The sequence below is a fragment of the Mercenaria mercenaria genome, chromosome 7 (genome assembly GCF_021730395.1).
Source record: "Mercenaria mercenaria strain notata chromosome 7, MADL_Memer_1, whole genome shotgun sequence".
Classification (NCBI taxonomy): domain Eukaryota; kingdom Metazoa; phylum Mollusca; class Bivalvia; order Venerida; family Veneridae; genus Mercenaria; species Mercenaria mercenaria.
This window is the reverse complement of record NC_069367.1, coordinates 75054648-75076412: the sequence shown is the minus strand read 5'-3', so window position 1 is coordinate 75076412 and position 21765 is coordinate 75054648. Positions and strand designations below refer to the sequence as shown.

Genomic DNA, 21765 nt, shown 5'->3' with positions numbered 1-21765 from the left:
ACTTACGGAAAGTCGGCAGTTCTAACCAGGTGCATGCCCTTTTAAGTGATAATGCCCATAGGGGCACGTGGGATCTTCATCTATCATCAAAAGCAAGAATGTCGTCACTTGACCTATAATTGTACCGGTAACAAAAGAAAGAAAGAAACAAAACAAACTAGAGCTATCACTAAAGGTGATGAATGTACCCCCCGCATGCACCAACACAGTACATTGCAATTTGACGCACACAAGATTGCATAATTATGTGGACTGTATGTATATACACTGTATGTATACAGTATAGTAACAAAAAACAAAGTCCCATATCTATGCAGAATATTTATCTAAAAGAACGTAACATGTACCATGCACAACTAGGGTTGGTACTGATCACTTGTGTGAAGTTTCATTAAATTGTGTGCAATGGTTCGGAAGATTAGGCGCGCACAAGATTGTATATGCCGACTGTATGTACATAGTATGTTAACAAGAAACAAAGCCCCATAACCCTGCATTTTTTTTGTTGAAAGAACCTAACATGCCCCATGCACAACTACTGTTGTTACTAATCACTTGTGTGAAATTTCATTAAATTGTGTCAAGGGGATGAGGAGAGATGGTGCGCACAAGATTATGTCTATGTATATAGTAAAGTTACAAAAAACAAAGTCACGTAACTCTGCAAATAAAAATTTCTGAAAGAACCTAACATGACCCATGCACAACTACTGTTGTTACTGATCACTTGTGTGAAGTTTCATTAAGTTGTGCCAAGGGGATGAGGAGAGATGGTGCGCACAAAACTGTGTCTATGTATATAACATAGTAACAAAAAACAGTCCCGTAACTCTGCATTTTTTTTCTGAAAGAACCTAACATGCCCCATGCACAACAACTGTTGTTACTGATCACTTGTGTGAAGTTTCATTAAATTGTGTCAAGGGGATGAGGAGAGATGGTGCGCACAAGATTGTGTCTACGGACAGACGGACAGACAACCTGAAACCAGTATACCCCCCCCCCCCCCCCCCCACACTTACAACTTTGTTGTCGGGGGGTACAACAACGATATCAACAAATGACATATCCTCATTTCGAAGTGAAATTACACAGGATGATTCACTGCTGATTTAAATATTGCTTATTGTTTTTCGTGTCATTAATTTTTATGCTGTCTATTGCAATAAACAATTTTATTATGCTTATATAAAAATAATTTTGTCAACCGGGAAAACTTTACGTACTCTAATAAGATAAGACCTGTCGTAAAAGGAACATACCTAGTACGTATCAAAAGATGACGTTGAGATGAGGAATAAGGAAAAGAGCTGATGAAGTGAAGGAAACACTTTGACTTTTGAAATTGGCGAATGAAAAAATAGAACATCCCTTTTAAAGTGGCCCAGGTAATAAGTTACATATACGAAAATGGTAAATTAGGTAGACGCGTTGGTAGATTATTGGTTGTTTGATAACTAAGTACTGTAATATACCTCCTATATAAACACCATTGTTATATTCGATGGCATCGTCTGCGGAGAAGGCATGCAAGCCAAACAACAACCAGGTTAGTTTTTTTATAATGCATAAATTAGTTTATGTTATAAAAGTTCTAAGTGTTGTTCAAAGACTTTATGATATGCTAAGATATGCAATTAATTACAGCATGTTAAAGAACTATTTCAAGACTATTAATCAATTACTTATATATTCAAAAGGGTTTCTTGCCAAACAGATACAAACATTTCATCTAATTTAATACTAATTTAAAGAAGAGCAATGACTTACATGCCAGTTGCACAACCTGGAAATCGATGGTTAAATTGGTGTCACGACCGTATATGATACCAGTATTGTTTAATCACGGAAGCGGACACTTGAGTGCTTTAGATCAGCCAAAAGTTTTCGTCACAAATTAGTTTCATCTATAATTAACTAAAGAAAGAATCTGAAATTAAGACTAGGTATCCTTTGTAATGTATTGGTGTTCATGTATAAGTTGCAAACTAAGCAATTAGTCCGTTCAAATTAACGAACTCTAAATTTTCGTTTAGTAGAATTAATGCACTTGTGCCTTTATGGGATAAGTCTTGTCGAAAAAGGAACATTTTTAGAATGTCAAACATTCACTGTTTCTGTCTGGCTCGAGAACATGTATTATTCATAATTAACAAATTCAGATGATATATTTACGCGTTTGAACTAAATACTACTGTTGTCTCGAATGGCTATTTCACAACGTTATATTACTAGCAGAGCTACCGGCGCCGCTTCGCGGCGCCGACAGCGTCGCATTACGGTTAGACGTATGAAAAAGAAAATGAATAGAGAGATCTTACTGTGTATACTATCGAGTTGAAAATTCGTGGTACTTTTTGGAATCGGTGTTGTTCGGATTTTTTCAAGTACACTATGCACATAGTAATTAATCAGTAAAGACGTCAGTAGACGCTTACTGTTTACGGCTGACAAAAGCGTCTCGCTGACTGCTTTGAATATTGAATAAAAATGTAAATGAGCGTTTGATAATAAGAAATTAGTGCTAAATACATTTTCTACGAAGAAAAAAGAAATAAAATAAAATATTTTCAATCTGAAACGACTTTCGTCACGCTGCCATTACTGAACTTTATTATATATACTTATGTTTGTCCAGATGACGTCATAACTCCGTAGTGGTGTAGTGGTTAGCGAGTTCGCGTTGAAATCCAGAGGTCGTGGGTTCGAACCTCACCTGGACCAGATTTTTTTTTAATTCCTTTTTTTATTTCAGGGTGTTTTTTTTTTGTATTATTATGAGTTTTGAAAATATTGTATAACTAAAATCATTCATGTGAAATTTGTTTAGTTTTGATGTCAGGTTCCAATGTAGTGTCTGTGCAGTAGTCAGTAGACATAACTTAAAATAAAGCTTTAGGATCAAAATATACAGGCATTGAACTGTGAAAAGCAAATAATGCTCTTCTCCCGTTCACATATACATGTATTTCATTCGTTAGCTTTAAAATCACTGACCAAAGTTTATCAAAAAAACTAAAACTATTGGCGATGAACGATCAATAAACATCAAAAAGGTTATTACTACCATCCCTATTCTATAGTGCTAAAAGATTAACCATAAAAAAGCCATAGATTGTTAACTTAAGTTCAGTAAATGACATTTAAAAGAATTTCAATAGTCATTTCCAGGATTTCGTAAATTCTAATTTCTATTAACTTTGGAATGGAACATTAACTATTTACATTAAGTCCTCATTGCCAAACATTCACACGGAAAGAGGCAGAATTCCTTTGGCTATTGGCCTAATGAGATTCTGTTAGGTTTGAAATTTTCAAGGTTCAAGCTTTTCAATTTAAAGGAGTTATCATTTAAAACATGCATGCACTGGTGATTTTTCAAGGGAGCTCTGCTTTTTAGGTAGCCCCTAATTTCATATTACATTTAATGTATAGAAAGGAAATACATGTAGAAATCGAGTGTTCTGATTTGATTTGTGTGTATGAAATGTTTTGCTGTATTTTAAGTAAAAATGAAATCGACTTTTCTGTCTAAAAATTAGTTTACACATTTTCTCATTTCAAGCAATAGAATGGACGACGAAATTGCTGTCGTCGGGATCGGATGTCGCTTCCCCGGTGCCGACAACATCGACGAATTTTGGCGGGTTCTTGTAGAAGAAGAAAATCACGTGGTAGATATCCCAACAGAACGCTGGAACAATGACGCATTCTACAGCGATGACAAAGATGAGCCGGACAAACTTTATGTAAAGAAAGCTGCCTTTATAAATAGGTAAGATTATTTGTATGTCTGTTAATAATATGCTGATTCATTATAAACTGTTCCGAAAAACGTATTCAATTTTTGAGCAGTTAGAGCTACCAACTGTGGGGTTTATAGTAATGTAAAGACCTGACAAAACTTATACATCACGCAAAAAATAAAGAAAATAGAATTTCCCTTTTTAAACACTGATTAAGTGCAAAAATTTACATGTGTACACATACTGAGCATAGGTGCAAGAGGTGTTCATTTTTATAATTTATCAAAACACAAATATACATATTTTTGAATAATTTGCATTTCATTGTAACAAGACAGTGTTCCATTTATGATCTGTTACAGTAAAGCTTAGATGAAGAGGGCAAATATTTTTGACCAGTTACTTCCAATTGTCTTTAAAAAGCAGTTTCATCCATTTAAAAGACTTCATAGTGCAATTGCTACTTCGGTATATACAATAGGCCATTGGACATTTTCAGTTGTATTGCTGTCTTTATGGTGTCAAATCCTCTCGAAACAGACACTAAGCATATGTTGTCCACAAATTGTCAAAAGTAATACATTTCCTGTATAGAATTTCAAGTTCGCTTTAGCTCATTTGTTGCCAATACTAATATCAGTATTGCCTCTAGAACCACACAGCCAAAGAATGACGCTTAATGGTTTTTCAGTTTTCATGATCATCGACAAGTCTTAGTCGTGTTGAGCGACCTGTGGAGTTTCCACTTTTTCTATTTTGTTTTGTAGGACAATCTCCTATGTATAAATGATTAGTCTTCAAACGCCCACACAATACGACTACATGTACCTACTTGTTTTAGAATCAAAGAAATTAATGCTACTGGTATCAGTAACATAATGTTATGAAGAAATCAGTGTAATGTGCACATTTTGAAATTTCCGTGTAATCCTGTCTGAGGTAAAGATTAGACAGTATTCCTTGACAAGTCGAATACCTCTCGTATACATAACATTTATGATACTTAATAATGATTTAATAGATTAGATATGTCATAGAGTCTGCTGTTTGTGTTTCAAATATATTGACACGATCGAATTGTAAGTCTGAAGTCATGGCGTTTTTTTCGATATACAATCATGGCTTCAGTTTTATTGAAATGCCAGAACTCACAGCATAGAGCACTTAAGTAGGAACAGTTATATTTCACATTTAGTTCCTTAAGTTAATGAAACATCTTAATATTTCACTATCATGATATCTTTTATTAGGGTCATTACAAAATAATATACCAGAACATCTGTTTTTGGACGCATAGAAAACAACAAAGCAACATAATAGTAATTGCAGATTGACTGAGTCTGTTCACCAGAAATTAGTAACATTATACTAAAGTATATCAACACTGAGTCTACGGCGTCGCATGACAGTTTCTGTTGCTTTGATAGTTAAAAGAATATCTTTTGCACGCTTAGGATGCAAACAAGCAAAATAATAGCAAGCTCTGTTCGACTGATAGGCTAACCTTGATTAATTATCTTTACAGCTTGTATTTTATCTCCAAAATGTTACTTGTTTACATCCAAACAAGTATTCATTTTACAAGGATTTTTATCAATGTAACTATTCTTCAAAGAGTACTCTATTAAATGTTGTTATACACCTTGTATTTGTAAATACAGTTTTGATAAATGGGACAACAAGTTATTTGGTATAAGTGATAATGAGGCGGCACAAATCGATCCACAGCAACGCCATGTTTTAGAATGTACACATATGGCAATGGAAGATGGCGGTATAACAAGAAAACAGCTCAGCGGATCCTCTACAGGGGTTTACATAGGTAGCTCATTTAATTTTTTTTATAAAATCAAATTGTTTACTCACATCGGAGTCGAATGTTTTAATAAGTTGAGAAATATATCTAGACTTATTAACATACATAAATATACTAGCGTATATTTGCCTTTTCCACCAATAATATGTATTGTGTATCAGTACCTGCGTAACTATACATGTCAAGGAGAAATTTAGTCATTCGATAGGATCAGTTTCCATTAAAGTCTTTTTTGCGAGTGGCTCATGTTATTTCATAAATAGATACTTTGTTATTTCCATAATTGTGTCGCACAGTCTATCAGCGTAAAATAATGTTAATTGTTTCTAATGATTTAGAACTGTTGATATATCATCATCACTTCTTAGCGTAAACTACATGAAATGGTACAGTTCATTTATTGCATGAAATACTAATTAAATTGCAGGCGCAATGGGTGCTGACTACAAAACACTTTTTGATTTTGATCACAGTGAAGATACAAATTACACTGTAACGGGCGCAAGTGGTACAATCTTAGCATCTCGTGTTTCATACGTATACAACTTGCAAGGTCCTTGTATGGTCATAGATACAGCATGTTCTTCTTCAGGTGTTGCTATGCATCTTGGTAGCCAAGCTATTCGAACAGGTATGACTTTCTTTTCAACTGGAGGTTCTAGAAAAATGAAACTCCCTAGAAAATTTATTGTTGAGCTTTTACAAAATTAGATATAGCAAACTATACAAAATATATGTGTAAAGATAGGTAATTACCCTCCGGTTACAATAACTTGAAATACGGTAAATTGTGAAATATTTTCGATTGCTTTATTTTCGTTAGCATTCGCTATTAGAGCGACATGCGAATTCTAAACATTTGTAAATTTATACAAAAATTTTCTGATAAAGTTTGGAAGTATGGACTGCAAATTGTAGACAACACCATAATGTCTATTGTCAATTATGTAGCAAAGTAAAGTGACACGTAAAAGACAATGTTGGTAGTGGAACTGTATGCTATCGATCACGCCCTCTATGTTCAGGCTATAAGCAACATAAATTGAAATAAAAAAATCAAAAAGATGATATCTGAAAAATTTATACTTGGTTTGCTTCCAGAAAGATAAATTTCTACACTGTAATTTGTTGTGTTTTTTTTTAGAAAGAATTATTTTAGTCCAAGGGAAACAAATATACTTTGACCATATGTCCACCTTTCTTTACAGAGTTTGTGGCAATCTTTAACTGTGACTGAAAGCTATGTCCATATTAAAAAATTATTGATAAAACATTTAGTCTTTGATGATCGGAAAACTGAGATTTACTCCATTTGTAGACTTTTAGTTTTAGGCCATGCTATACATGTACTTCTTTACAAAAACACATGCTCAGCACGTGTATCACCCTTTTAAAGTAGTAAACTGAAAAAGGAACTGTACTGTAGTGTTGTAATTAATTTTTGTTACTTATAGTAAGATATGTCTGTGCATCAATCTGTGGATTTTGATATCTTCGTATTTATTGAAACGACAAGTTGTACAGCAACCACATGCTGTAAACCTTGCTATTCATTATCTCTGTATTTCTCTATATGATTTATTTTAGGGGATTGTGATATGGCAATTTGTGGTGGGGTTAATCTTATGCTTTCACCTGGGGTCTTTCAAAGTCTTAGTCGAGCTAAGATGTTGTCTCCGACATGCCAGTGTCATGCTTTCTGTGACACTGCTGACGGTTATGTGCGTGGAGAGGGTTGCGGAATTGTTATTCTAAAGTCGTATACAAAGGTAGGTTAATTATAGTATATTAAACAGAAAATTGATGTAGCGTAATTATTATTTATATATTACCAATTTTAATTGTTAGTTTTATCCACTTTTTATGAGGACATTTTTGCTAATTTTCCGTAAAAACACATAATTGTCGTTTTTTTTTAAAAAATAGTCTTTTACTCTGGCCTTGTGCAACCCGTCCTACTTGTCTGGTGTTTTGGAAAGAACCCCGGGCTATATTGTAAAAACACTTCTTCAATTAGAATCGCTGAATCCGAGGTAGGAAGAACATTTAATTAATTAATTATTAATATATATATATATATATATATATATATATATATATATATATATATATATATATATATATGCGTTTTTATATCATTTATTGATATTGACATAGGCTGTCGAAGATGATAATAAAATTTGGGGAATTATAAAGACTGGAACAAATCAAGATGGTAGAATGGCGTTGCCAATAACAGCACCGTCTGGTGAGCAACAAGAAAAACTATTAAACAAACTATACAGTCAGCACATGATCGACCCTTCAGCTCTGCAGTACATAGAGTGTCATGGTAATATTTTTATATGTTTAATGTGTACGATTAAAAGTTTTAGCATTGTTACGGACTTTATCTCGTGCCGAAAATGCCGTCTTAGACTTTCGCCGTGACAAATCACGGAGTATAGTATTTTATGACGAAAAATTCAAACTGTCTGTAATGGGATTCGAACCCAGGTCTCTCAAGTTCTAGTCCAGTGCTCTAACCGCTGAGTCAAAGAGCCTACTCCCTGGCGCAGTTGTCAGAGATTGGCTTTAAACTTAAATATAGATAGCATTTAAATCAATTTCAGGAACGGGAACGCCTACTGGAGACCCGACGGAAGTGAATGCAATAGGAAAATTCATTGATTCATATAGGAAAAAGCAGATATTTTCCAATGAAAAACTATTTTACCGAAATGCAACTTCAGCAAATAAAAGCATTGAAAGCAACAACTTCACAGGCAGTGAAGATGTAAGAGGAGAGGTAATAAGAAACAACTCAAGTAACATAGACAAAAATGATAGTCAAGGCATCGACAGAATTTTAATTGGTTCTGTCAAAACAAATATTGGTCATTTAGAATCTGCTGCTGGTGTTGCCGGTCTAATCAAAGTTCTCCTTATGATGAAGTATTGTAAGTTCGTTCCAAGTTTGCATGTAAAAAGGGACAAATCAAACCTGAACCGAAACATCAACTTTAATGAGTATGGACTTGATGTTGCACTAGAAGTAAAAGACTGGCGTTTTAACTCGGACGGAGAAAGAATCGCATGTGTCAATTCATTCGGATTCGGTGGTTCAAATTCACATGTCATTGTTATTCAGAAGCGCACGTATAAGTTACCTGAGAAATTGTTACCAAAGAGAGCTTTTGGTAACAAATATGCCGTCATTTGCATTTCAGCTGGCAGCAAACAGACACTGAAACTTGCATTGAAAGGTCTAGAAGATGATCTATCAAAATACAGTTTGGAAGATGTTTCATATACATCCATTTTTCGTCGTGATCATTATGCCTACCGGACACTGGTTTTTGGAAGAAATGTAGAAGGTGTCAGAGAAGACTTGCAACAGAAATTACATTTGATGAACATCTTGGAGAAAACAAACAGACTTAGACTGATTTTTGTCTTCAGTGGAGTAGGGACAACATGGACAGGTATGTGTAAAGAAATGATGGAAACACAACCTGTATTCAGAAGCACAGTATCAAAGATAGATTATGTGTTGAAACCTTTGACGGGCTGGACAATTACAGAAAAGTTTGACAGAGTTACAGACTATGATGACCCCTTGCTGAACCATATTGCTCTTTTCTGCATGCAAGTTGCTCTATTTAAACAATGGCAGTGTTGGGGTATTGAACCTGATGCAATTATCGGCCAATCTGTCGGAGAAGTTGCCGCTGCCTACGCATCTGGAGCACTTACGTTAGATGGTGCCGTTTCTGTAATTTATGCTAGATCAAAAGCCCTGTCTAGTCTTAAGAGTGGCAAAATGATGGTGGTAAGTAATTACGACTGCCACAAACTCGAGGAGCTCTGTCTAAATTACAAAGAACGAGTCGAAATTGCTGTGTATAACAGCTCCATTTCATGCACTCTATCAGGTGATAGTGATGTCATCGAATGTATCAAGAGGAATATTGAAAATATCAACGAAAAGGAAAATACCGGTATATTGTTGAAAATACTACCTACTCAATGTGCGTACCATAGCCATCACGTGGAATCTTGCCTAGATAATGTTGAAAGACAGCTAAGGCATATTGACACAGGACAAAGCAGAATAGAACACTACTCTACTGTGACTGGACAACTTGCTGTTTCTAGAGAATTCAAAACCGGTCGATACTGGGCTGAAAATATTCGAAAACCTGTACAATTTATGCAGTCAGTTATAAACGCTGTTCATGACGACGCCATGAATGTTTTTGTTGAAATTGGACCTAAACCGGTTCTCAAGGCTCATTTGAACAATGTCATTACAGATAAACGAAACGGAATATGTATCCCGTCTATGAGAGAGAACAGCGAATGTGCAAGTTTTTTCTCATCACTCAGTTCTCTTTATGAGCTAGGAGCAAACGTTCAGTGGGAAAATGTTTCCATATCTGGAAATCTCGTCCCTGTGGCGCGATATATACAAACCAAAGAAAGACGACTGGATGTTCCAGTAAAGCACCAAGCAATGTTAAAGGGTTACTTCGATTTCTCTGACTCTCACATGTTTGTTAGACGAAATGGAGGCAACGAAACAAAGTTTCAGATGACCTTGGACCAAAGGACAACACCGTTTATCTTCGAACATTTTTTCTCTGACACATGTATAGTTCCTGGTGCAGTATATGTAGAAGCAGCCATCGAGGTAGGACAAAGAACGTTGAAAAATCATAATGCATATGAGCTTAGTATTTCAGCAGAATTCGTAAGCATTCTGTCCGCTGAAAAAGGAAGGACTCAAAATGTAGACATAATCGTTACAGGTGGACTTCAAAAAAGAGCTTGTTATTACGAAGTAATGCATGGACGACAAATCCTTTGTCGTGGCACTATCAACGACAGAGTACAACAAGAAAGGGAAAAGTTAGACTTGGGTCTTGTCAAAAGTAGATGTTATTCATATAAGAACAAAGTTGATTGTTATGAATACCTGGAAAGAATGTTTTTTTCTTACGGTGCCTCTTTAAGAATCATAGAACAAACATGGTCGTCACCACTGGAATGCCTCGCGGAAATCGAATTGCCGGAACTAGTGAAATTACAAAGTAAGCAGTTAAATATTCATCCGAATGTTATTGACGGATTATTTCAGATGGTTGTAGTCCTACACCATGAAGCATTAGATAATTACAAAGGAGACCCAGACCCATTCTTTCCAAAGGAAATTGGATCAATTGTGTTATACAGACCGTGCAAAAGCAGAATGTTTGCATACGCCCGTTTAATGGAGAAATTTCCGACAGGACATCTTTATAACTTTCTCTTAGTTTGTCCAGATGGTCATGTAATTGCCGAAGTTCAAGACTTCTTTTGTAGAAAGATGCATGATTCTGTTACACTGACGCAAAGCAAATACTGTGATATATTGTGGCAAGAAACAACACCACCTTACAATACTTATCACAAAACATCACCGGTGGATGACGGAACACTTTGTGTAATCGGTTCTGATCGTTTCTTAGAAAACATCAAACAGACAAATGTCTCGGATATAACTTACATATCTCTGAAACAAGACGAAGAGTTTTGTATAGAGTTTGCTTCTTCTAAAACAAAGGCATTTCTATTTGCACCGTTTTTCCACGTCAACGAGCTTGTATCGGACAGTATTGCTCTTTATCAGACATCAAAACAAATGATGATGTATCTACTTCATATCATAAGAATATTACAAAGAAACAAATATGAAAGCCCACTTTACGTCATAACAGAAAACGTCGTGTCGGCTCCAGTACTACAAATTTCGGCAGGTAATGTCTGTGGAGCCGAGCTATGGGGTATGGTCAGATCAGCTGTAAGTGAAAATGCATACAGAGATATACGACTAGTGGACATGACCCTTACAGCCGAAAATATCACGGCATTGACAGAAGTTTTAGATAACAGTTCAGCTGGTTACAATGAGTACCTGATTAACAGAGGTAAGGTATACTATTGCGAGGTTGTCGAAGTGCCGGTTGATACCAAAATGTGTCGTCAGAGAAACATTTCACACCACTGCAACTATAACTTGTCACTTAAGTCAGCAAGACAAGATTGTCTATATGATCCTTGGTATAGATTCACTTCGATGGAGGTCATGTACACAAAGCCAGATGATTATCTCAAAATTCGACTAAACAAGATGTGTCTACATGATTCCGACCTGTATCCAGTATCGTCGTATAACAATGACGACGATTATAGTGTCTGGTTACCAGAAGGAAGTGGCTTTCAGGCTATATGTCTCGAAGGCGTTGGTGTGATAAGTGACGAAACGGATAAGGATAACTTCTTTAAGAAAGAGGTCGTGTTTTGCAGTCCGGTAGATGTCACGTCATATGTATATGTACCGAAAGAGTGCGTACATGACATTGAAGGGCTGAATGGGTATGTTCCAGGAATGTTAACAGAGGCAGTTATCTTATGGAATATGTTTTCAACCTGCAGAAAATTAGACTGTGTAGCTGTAATAGTTGATGGTGAAAAACGTATCTGGATATCACTTATTAGGCACATGCTTTCAAACCTAGGAGCGACAAAAGTTACCATAAAACCAAAGGATTATTTGACTACGTCTGTACGAAATGGTACTTCCGATACACAAGTCGTCGTAGTTCTTACAGACATTACTCGCAAGCATTTTGAAAAGGTGCCTTTTCATTTTCCTGTGGCGAAACAAATCATCAGCACAGACAGCTGCATACCTAGGCTTCTTAAGCTCTGGATAGAAAGGCATGTTACTGACCATCCTGTTGATATTCTAAGGACGGAGAGTATGTTTCATGCATCAACTCTAAAGGAATCGTTGCCGCAGATATTTGGCATTTTGGAGTCGCATGAAATAAATGAAAGCGGCATACAAAAGAATCTAAATCATTATGAGGACAATAGAGAGAACAGAAATGTATTTAATCTGCCTCACCTTTCCTTACAACTCCAAGAATATAATGGTGGAACCAAACAAATACCACTGAAAGTATGTCAGTCAGAAGTATTTAGACCAAACGCTTGCTATATTGTTGTCGGAGGATTAACTGGATTGGGTTGGGAACTAACACAGTATATGGCGGAACTTGGCGCCGGATATATTGCAACTATTTCACGACATTTGCCATCACAGGAGAAAAGACTGCAGATTGAAAAACTTAAAATGTGTAAAATTATTCCTCTACAAGGTGATGTTACTGATATCCGGTCGCTGCAAAAAGCCTTTGAATTCCTTCAAACACAAATTTTTGATGTTCCTATAAAAGGTGTATTTCACGGAGCAGGTGTAATATGTGATCAATTACTGGAAAATATGTCCATAGAGGACCTAGAAATAGCCCTCCTGCCAAAAGTTCTTGGGACGTGGAACTTACATTTTCTCACATTAGAGATGTCACTTGATTTCTTTGTTATGCAATCCTCTATCGTATCAGTCATCGGGAATCAAGGCCAATGTAACTATGCTGCAGGAAATTCGTTTCAGGATTCATTTGCGCACTATAGACAAAGTCTTGGTTTGTGTGGGACGAGTATAAACTGGAGTGCATTATCAGTCGGAATGGCAACATACGATAAAAAGCTAGAGGTGTATTTAAAGAACAAAGGAGTTCATTTGTTAAGTACGAATGAAATAAGGTCTTGTTTTATTAGGTCTATTATGGAAAATTCGGTACAAGTCATATTTGGACAGATTGACTGGGAAAGACTTCTAAGTGACACTAGTACAAATATTAATGCAAACAAGTTTGCCAGAATCATCAAACACAATAAACAACAAGCATCAAATAGCTGTGGAGGGAAAAGAAATATTGTTGACGTGTGTTCCGATTTAAACCCACAAGATAAAAGGAATGTGGTTATGGAACTCATAAAATCAGAGGTAGCTAAAACGTTTGTTTTAGACGGTAGCATACTTATAGCTGACAGCCGCTTCGCTTCACTTGGAATCGATTCTATGGCTGCTATGAGCTTCACAAATTCGATGTATGAAGCCACAGGAGTAAGGATTCCTACTGGAAATATGTTTTCAAACTCCGCTTCGATTGGAACTGTAACAGACTATGTGTTACAGTTTATCAGCAAAGGATCCAGCACTTCTTACAATAAAACGGACAAAAAGGCTACTGAAGGTGAAATAAAGTTTTTGGAGGGAAGCATAACCTTCATGCAGAAAAGCGTATTGTTGGATTATGAGGAAGATCCGCATAGCCCAGATTTGATACGACAAGCTGCTTGGGAATTTGCCGGAATGCAATTTTCAGCAACGCAGTGGAAAGTAGTATTGAAATACTTGTTAAAGATGAATCCAGATATGCGTCGAATTTACAAAAAGCAAGCAGATGGCAAATATGAAAGTTTCGTTTTGAAACTAAATGATGTAAACGACAACGTAGAGGAAATAGATTATGAGAGTCGGGAATTTTCAGAAGATTGCAGAGGAAATGTGTCTATAGATCTATCGAAAGAAATACCCATTAGGCTCAAAATTGGACGAAAGAATGGCAGGACTCGTTTAGTCATGTTCATGCATGCTATTGTCACAGACCTCTTTGGAATAGGGACACTTATCCAAGAAATCAGACAGTGCGTAGATAACAACTTCCAAGAACCCCGTATGTCAGATAAGGACAACAGCATTGAACCAGCTGAAGTAGTACGCTCTGCTTTGATTCCAAAAATGAATGTCTTGAAAAAGTACTGGAAAGATCTGATGTCACACAGCATTCGACCATTTACATTAGGCAAAGCGATAAAACCTGTTTTAGATCGAAATTCCTGGAGAGAAATATCAAAGGATATATCAGTAGAATTGATTGACATGATGACAACCTTCATTCACAAAGAAGAGATTACGTTGTACAATTTCTTAACGTCCGTCTATATGTTTTTGTTGTATGAGCGAACGGGATGTAAACTTATACCCCTCATAACAAATGCTGATATGAGAAGTCACTTGCCACGATTACACTCCGTTGTAACCAGATGTGCAAACGAAATACCTATACTTGGAGATCTAAGAAACGTGACTACAATAAAAGAATACATTAAAGCAAGTTCCAAGAACCTCCATGAAACGACAACGCACAGTATATATCCATACCAACTAATAGAAAGGGAATTCAAAACAGCAGAATTAAAGAAATATATCGGCCGTCATAGGCTTATCATGAACAACATGACCAATTTGACCAAATCAATGAGAAACACAGGACTGAGAGTTGAAGATATCAATATGTTTTACAAACGACATATATACGAAACTGCATTGTCCGTAGTCTATGATACAGATGCGAAAAGCATATCCTTACAGTTTGGATATAATTCAGATGTTCTTCGTCCCGATTACGCAGCACAGTTACCAAGTCGTTTGATATCCTTGATACAAATATTTATAGAAAATCCAGACATATCTTTAAAAGATGTTAAGCACCGTAGTCATCCAAGGCCTGATTGTTCCTTCAATGCCGTTAGGACTGAAGATACAGAAGATAGCAATACAGCTGATCATGCCATGATGCAGACAACTGATGATATAGCAGTTGAGAAATCTATCACCAGCAAAGCACCTGTCTTCAAAGGTAAACCGTTTAAGAAAACGTTTTCGTCCGTTATCAGTTGAACGTTTTAGTTATGTGACGACTGAGAGCCAATATAAAGAATTTTATTTGCACTGTTTAGTGGAGATTCATTATTTGCAAGTTCGTAACTACTGTCACGGGCTTTTTAAGACGGATCATTTTAGACTGAATTCTGGAAATGTTCTTTGGAACAGGATCTAAGGTTTATATTATTGACAAGAAATATTTGTTTTGAAGATATAGAATGAAGTCAAAAATTATTTCATTTCTATTAATTGAGCGGTATAATTTTCATAATGAAACGTTTCATAGAAAATCAATATGAAACTTTCTGTTCATTGATAATAATATGCGTGCTGTAAGTCAGGTGCGAAACGTTTTGTCTCATTGTATTTAGCAATTTAACTCGCAATGTTTATCATTATATAGTGTGTCAGTGAATCTAACTGCAATAAGACCATTCAAAATAGATACCGACGAAAAACGAAGGCATTAATTTTTATTGCAAGAAAGATTCAAATACAAAAAAAAGTTAAATAGATATTAAACTGGTTCATATGCATTTAACACTTATTTCACTTTGCAGATTGTTTTCGGAAGCTTTCTAGTACAGGCAAGGAACATACTGTTCAACTTCAGCTGTTCCAAAATGGAAGTAACATTCTACTAAGTTGGCGTGGGAAAGATGATGTACAGGATTACGGACTACCAGTCCAAGCAGAGGATGCAACTTTAACGAATTTAAATGGTATGCATTTGAAAAGAATTGTCTCGGTATGAACAAAATAAGCTAACTAGAAAGAACGACATAACATAGAAAGGATATAAAATTAACATATATTCTCGCGCGGTTTATGTTTTTGCGCACATAAGATGTAAACTGATAAGACTGTCGTTTATTAAATTAAATTCGGAAAACTTTTATTTTCGACAACTTATAGAGTCATGTGTTTATGTTTCATGGGAAAAGCAAAACAGATTGTTTGCAAACATACATTTCTTGCTTGAATAGATAGACCCCCGGGGGTGTATGAAATGACGCTTCATTAATTTATCAAAATACAATGGAGTTTAGAGGAAATTTACTAGTTATCTCAAAGGAATTCGTGTGGCTTTCATATCTGAAGAAAACTCAAGAAAATAAAATATAAAAAAAGTATCTCCACGTATAGTGTAATGCATTCAAAACTGTATTTTTCACTTAACCAAATATTTTTTTTTAATTTAGGTGAGTTCAACATTCGGTTTAGTGTTCCTGATGGGTTGGTCCAATTCAAGACTTCGTCGTCGGACAAAGCCACTGCACTGATGGCTACTTTAAAGAGGGAACATTAGCGAGCGTTTTGTCAAGAGTGAGATTTGATTGGAGTACACCATATGCTAGTAATATCTCTTCATTGGTGTTTTGACAATAATCGTTCGGAGGCGGTGCACCAATGGGCGTTTTATTTTGCTGTTTGTTATCCTTTTTCTATGTATGTTTTGTGTATATTCTAAAAATATAAACATCCATATATCCACAGAATTTAAAAAAATGAAACCACTCCTATATGTTTACAGTTGTAAATATTTCTTTCTTTTAAATTTGTATATGTTGGAAAAGTATTTGAAAGTATATTTCTGCTCCTTCTATAATGCTACTTGCAATTTTACTTGTAAATAATGTACACGTTTTTAAAGTCGCAAAAAGTAGCTTTTTTGATAAATACATGGTACATACGGAGGAAATGGCCATTCTTTTTGCGAATATTTCAATATGTCAATATTTTTGTATAAAATATTAAATTTATTGTGAATCTAAGTTTATTGTGAGTGACTTCTAATTGTCTACAGATTTCAGTTGGTTGCAGGGTAATTTTAGCTAAATGTTATTTGTTCAAATCGGAATGTTTCTGATATATATAAAAAGATATTATAAAAGATTATACTAAGGATTGTTTTTCAGCGTGAAAAAATATTCCCAAACTGTATCTGATGTCATTAGTTTTATCCCACAGGAATGTGGTAAAAATTATTTTAGTACCCTCGCATGCCGACTGTCATAAAAAACCTCAGGCTTTCTCTCAAATATATATAACGAAATTATGTCGGTATGACTAAAGCAAAACATAATACAAACAAGTGCCATTTCTCATATTCTATACCATTTTCTGTTCGTATTTTCATACTTGTCTGTACGAAGGAGATATCATTCCAGTGTCGTCTTCATAATGTTTACAATCATTATCATTATATATATCTTTATTACATTGTACGAGTACAACTGATATATTTATACAAAAATGTTATTTATAATTCTTTATTTCATTTCATGAAAAGTGAACATAAATGTTTGCAAGTAGTACAAATTTTCTTCTGTCGATGAATGATTTTAAATCAAATAGAATTAACGCAATGTGCTGTTTTGCAAGGTTGTTAATACAAAAACTAAAACATTGATGTGAACATTGAGACTAGATAAATTCTTTCTATATCCATTGCCTAAAAGACTGCTATAAATGACAATAACTTTTATGCAAATTGTGATATCAAAGTTCAATGACTATGTCGTCTAACTGTGTTTAAATAATTTACAAATGACTAGTTATAAAGACGAAGGAAATCGGAAAATAAAATGTGATTATTGCATTTTTGTTTCGATGAATCTTTTTGTCCATTTACTGACTTGTAATAAATAAACCTTTGTTTAATTTATTTGTTGTTGCTTTATTCTTCACATAAGCCTATAGCTTTGTTGTATTGTTACACACTGACTCAATAAAATACATAAAAGAAGAGTCATACTATACTGAAGTTCAAATTGTATTGATAAAGTTAGATAGGTATGTCTTGAAAGTAAATAGAATAATTAGATAATTAAGAATCTTTCATTGAAAATGATAGGCAGCCACCCAAAGATATTGCATGTAAATAACTATAGGACCATTCGTAGCTTTTCAGTTGTTTGTTTTGTGTTCAGCGCTGTTTTCAACATATTTTACTTACGTAACTAATGTTTCTGCTCCAAAACTAGCTTGCTCCCCGCAAGTTACAGCCAACATCTCCACATGAATAGTAATGGAGACACTATATTCTGTACCATATCGTCACGGAGACTGTATGTCTCGCCCTGGAATCGAACCCATGGATCCTCCATAGACGTTCTACCTATTGAGCTATGTTCTTATGTCACAATTAGGATTCGAAAAATAAACACTTTATGGTGGTTTGATCAAACATCGCTACAATAATCTGATCTCGGAGGAAAACTTATTGAGGATAAATTTCCTCTTACCCGACGGTCACATATCAGTCGCACCCATTCATTGAATGATGGTTGACCTTGTTTTCAATTTTTTCTTTCTACTGCCACACCCGTAGAGATCTTTAAAATGACATGTACTAGTAATCTTGTATTTGGATTTTGCAAAATAAAGTAAAAATCCACACAAATAAGACATTAAAATGTTCAGTGGCTGAAACAGTAATTCATTTCTGCGGGTTAATCGTGTTTTCCAAAAGTATTTTAGTTATATTTTGCAGAAATATCGCGGTCAGTTAGCATAAATAGTGCTACTGAGGCCTAGCAAATATTAATATATTCTTCGTTAGTAGCTGACAACTTAATTATATCAATCAAGTAAGGATAATGAACGGACTCAAGAACGGTCTGAGTCATTTAACTCGATTGTTCAAAGATTAACGAGGGCTATTGTACTCGTTTTTTCAGGTTACAGTTTTAGGTATGATTATAATAAAATGTAGAAGTAAGTAGAAATTGCCTTTAGACTTACAACTTTACAACTTTATATTTTATTAATGTGTCACATGTAAAACATTCATAGCATTTTACATAATGTATAAAACAGTCACGTTAAAACAGTTTTACATCCAGTCATTACTGACTTATGAGACACTAAAACAGTATAAAACATGAATTTGTACATCAAGATGTTTAGTTTGGAAGTATCTATATTGTTGACCATCATTTACCCGAAGGCGCCCACGCCACCACCACAAAAGCAATGACGTAACTAAAGCATCGACGGGCAAATCAAACTCAACAGCATCGAAACTATCCATTGACCTAACATCGATTTTCCCATATAAAAAAGTAAAACGTTTTCTATATGTAAGTTAAAAGGGACTGACTATCTGATAGGCAAAGACGAAAGAATTATCATAAAACTTTATGTGTCGGTATCTTTTACTCATGGAATAAAGAATTAGACTAATGTTTCTCTACAAAATCAAAAACATACACAACTGATAATTGTTCCAAGAAACCGTGCAAAAAAAAAATCTGCTTAATGATATAAGTGTAAGCATATATAAACTACTTAAACCAGAAAAGGGTGCATTATCTGACAATCAGTCTCTTCAGATCACATAGCTTTCACATCAATATCGTTTTTCTACAATTTAGTACCATAAAAAAAGATAAAATGACTTATTAAAAATAAAAATAACCATTTAAGATTGTTTGCGAGAAAACTAATATTTGGGGTACAACAACCTGGATTAAGCAGGGCCAACATTTTTAATGGCAAAACAGACATAGGCTAGCACCAGATGAAAAGACCCACAAGTTAGTTTTCATCTAGCTTGGTTAGTGTAGTTGTATGTTACAAGACATTCACATATTTCATATTGTCCTGATGGATTCACTTAACACCGGCAATCTGATCTACATAGTGAAAAACATTCCGTGCCACTGCCTGTAAATCAGTGGGATATGTATTAAATTAATATGATGGTAAGATAGAAAAACTGCCGAGCGAGTTGCAGATCCAAGGACTAAAATGCAATTAAAACTAAAAGTTATATGTATCCTAAGTTAACATAAAGCGTAAGTGATGCTACAAACTACTGTGTTAGTAGCACATCAATGGACTAAAATTCAGTTACAACTTAAAATCAAGAACTGACCGTAAGACAGCACGCTCGACTTTTCTAAGTGTTTAACTAAAAGGGGCATACATATGTCAATGTTAGATGTAGGTAGGAATATCCGGTTCAATGTTACCGCTAAACCAGTTACGAGGCAGCCGAATATACTCTCTGAATCTAGAACCAGAGGTACAATACTTTGCAAACCATATTTAACAATTTATATGTTAAATAAAGCAAAACGAAATACTTCCTTTGCAACACGTCTTTTTAAAACTTCACGTCCATAAATATAATTATTATAACAATATCACAAAGACGTATAACAACAAAATCTTATCATTTGTAGCGTTACGTTATGTTTTTTTTATAGAGTAACTTTTCTTGAATCGATAAGCATAATTTAAGAAACAAAGAACAACTATCAAAAGTGTTTGCTTTTTTTTTTTTTATCAAATTTTACCTACAAATATAATAATAATAATAAAACAATCATCTCACGAATCTTTTACATAATGTTATACGTTAGGTGTCTTTAACAACACGAGAGTCACCTGGTATTGGGTGCAAGATGGGTTTTGCCGGCATGGGTTAAATCACCGAAAACGCCTGTCCGCTACGCGTGACATAACCCATATATCAGTATATCAAAATGTTGTATTTGTGACATTGTTTCTTTTTTGTAATTACGTGCAAACTGTCTGCTCCACTTCTGCTGAACAATGAGACAGAATTGACAGCGATCTACAATACAGTATTCACGTTTCTCATACCTTTAAAGTCAAAACTCGATATTCTTCTTTTGAGTACTACCAAATAATAGCAACTCTAAAAGGGCAAAAAACTAAGACCGATCACTGGGCACCTTGCACAATTTGCAGATTGCAAACAAATCATAACCGAATAATCCACCGCTCGTACTTTGACACACATTTCTGTTCAAGAAAATGATTATGTAAGCAGCACATTTCTAATTATCAAACTGCACGAAGCAAGAAAGGTACAAAACTATATCCACAAAAGACTTCTTACGAGTGGAATGTGTAGTTCACTTTGGTCTTGCTTTTTGTCTCCGCGACTTACACAATTTTCTGCTTTGGAAACCTTCAAGAATTATATCGCCGCACCAAGCATCGTTGGACATTAATATGTATTAGACACGACTTAAAATTATCCCTGTATTAAATGGTGATCTAGCAAGCCATTATGGAGATATGTTTAATGTCTTATAAGTTTCAAATAAACACACGTCAACGTAACGTTGACGTAATTCACAACGTTCACGTAGTGTTGTAATACGTGAAACACCAGATCGCAGTCTACCCATTATACTTTCGATGACTCTCCTGTAACGAGAAAACTAGACGCTGATTTTGCCGCGTCTTCTATAGAATGTAAGGAAATAAAAAAAACACACGCTTTGACAAGAATAAAAGCTGATTACATTACAGTTAAACCTGTCTTATCGGCTACCAATATTAAACAGCTCAATTCTCAAACAGACTTTCTGTTCCAATTTAAACTAAAGCAGCCACTTTTCTTCAGTCTCTACCTCTGCTGTCTACTAAATGTAGGTTTGACTGTAGAAGTAACAAAGGTCCGGATATTGTGAGGAAATGATTGTTCATGAGCTTGTTATCGACTTCAACATGTTAAAGTGTTTCAATATTTTTGTAAATATGCGCGCTGTGAATTATGAAACGAGCTGCACGCGCACACAGTACAACGGTTACACATCATATATCACAAAACTCAACCA

General features: G+C 35.0%; 1 protein-coding gene across 1 annotated transcript; it reads left to right on the top strand.

Moving 5' to 3' along the window:
* Positions 1–1421: 1421 nt before the first annotated feature.
* On the top strand, positions 1422–17831 carry LOC123553904 (uncharacterized). The gene is made up of 9 exons (XM_045343641.2): positions 1422–1549; positions 3566–3775; positions 5408–5568; positions 5990–6193; positions 7150–7331; positions 7720–7894; positions 8175–15137; positions 15724–15885; positions 16366–17831. Exons 2-9 carry the CDS (start codon positions 3573–3575, stop codon positions 16470–16472), a joined length of 8157 nt encoding a protein of 2718 aa, XP_045199576.2. The 5' UTR covers positions 1422–1549; positions 3566–3572; the 3' UTR covers positions 16473–17831.
* Positions 17832–21765: the final 3934 nt, after the last annotated feature.

Coding starts and splice junctions, on each gene's coding strand:
- LOC123553904 (XM_045343641.2), top strand. CDS start 3,573: ATGGACGACGAAATTGCTGTCGTCGGGATCGGATGTCGCTTCCCCGGT. Junction 5,569..5,989: donor CTCTACAGGGGTTTACATAG/GTAGCTCATTTA, acceptor ATTAAATTGCAG/GCGCAATGGGTGCTGACTAC. Junction 15,886..16,365: donor AACTTTAACGAATTTAAATG/GTATGCATTTGA, acceptor TTTTTAATTTAG/GTGAGTTCAACATTCGGTTT.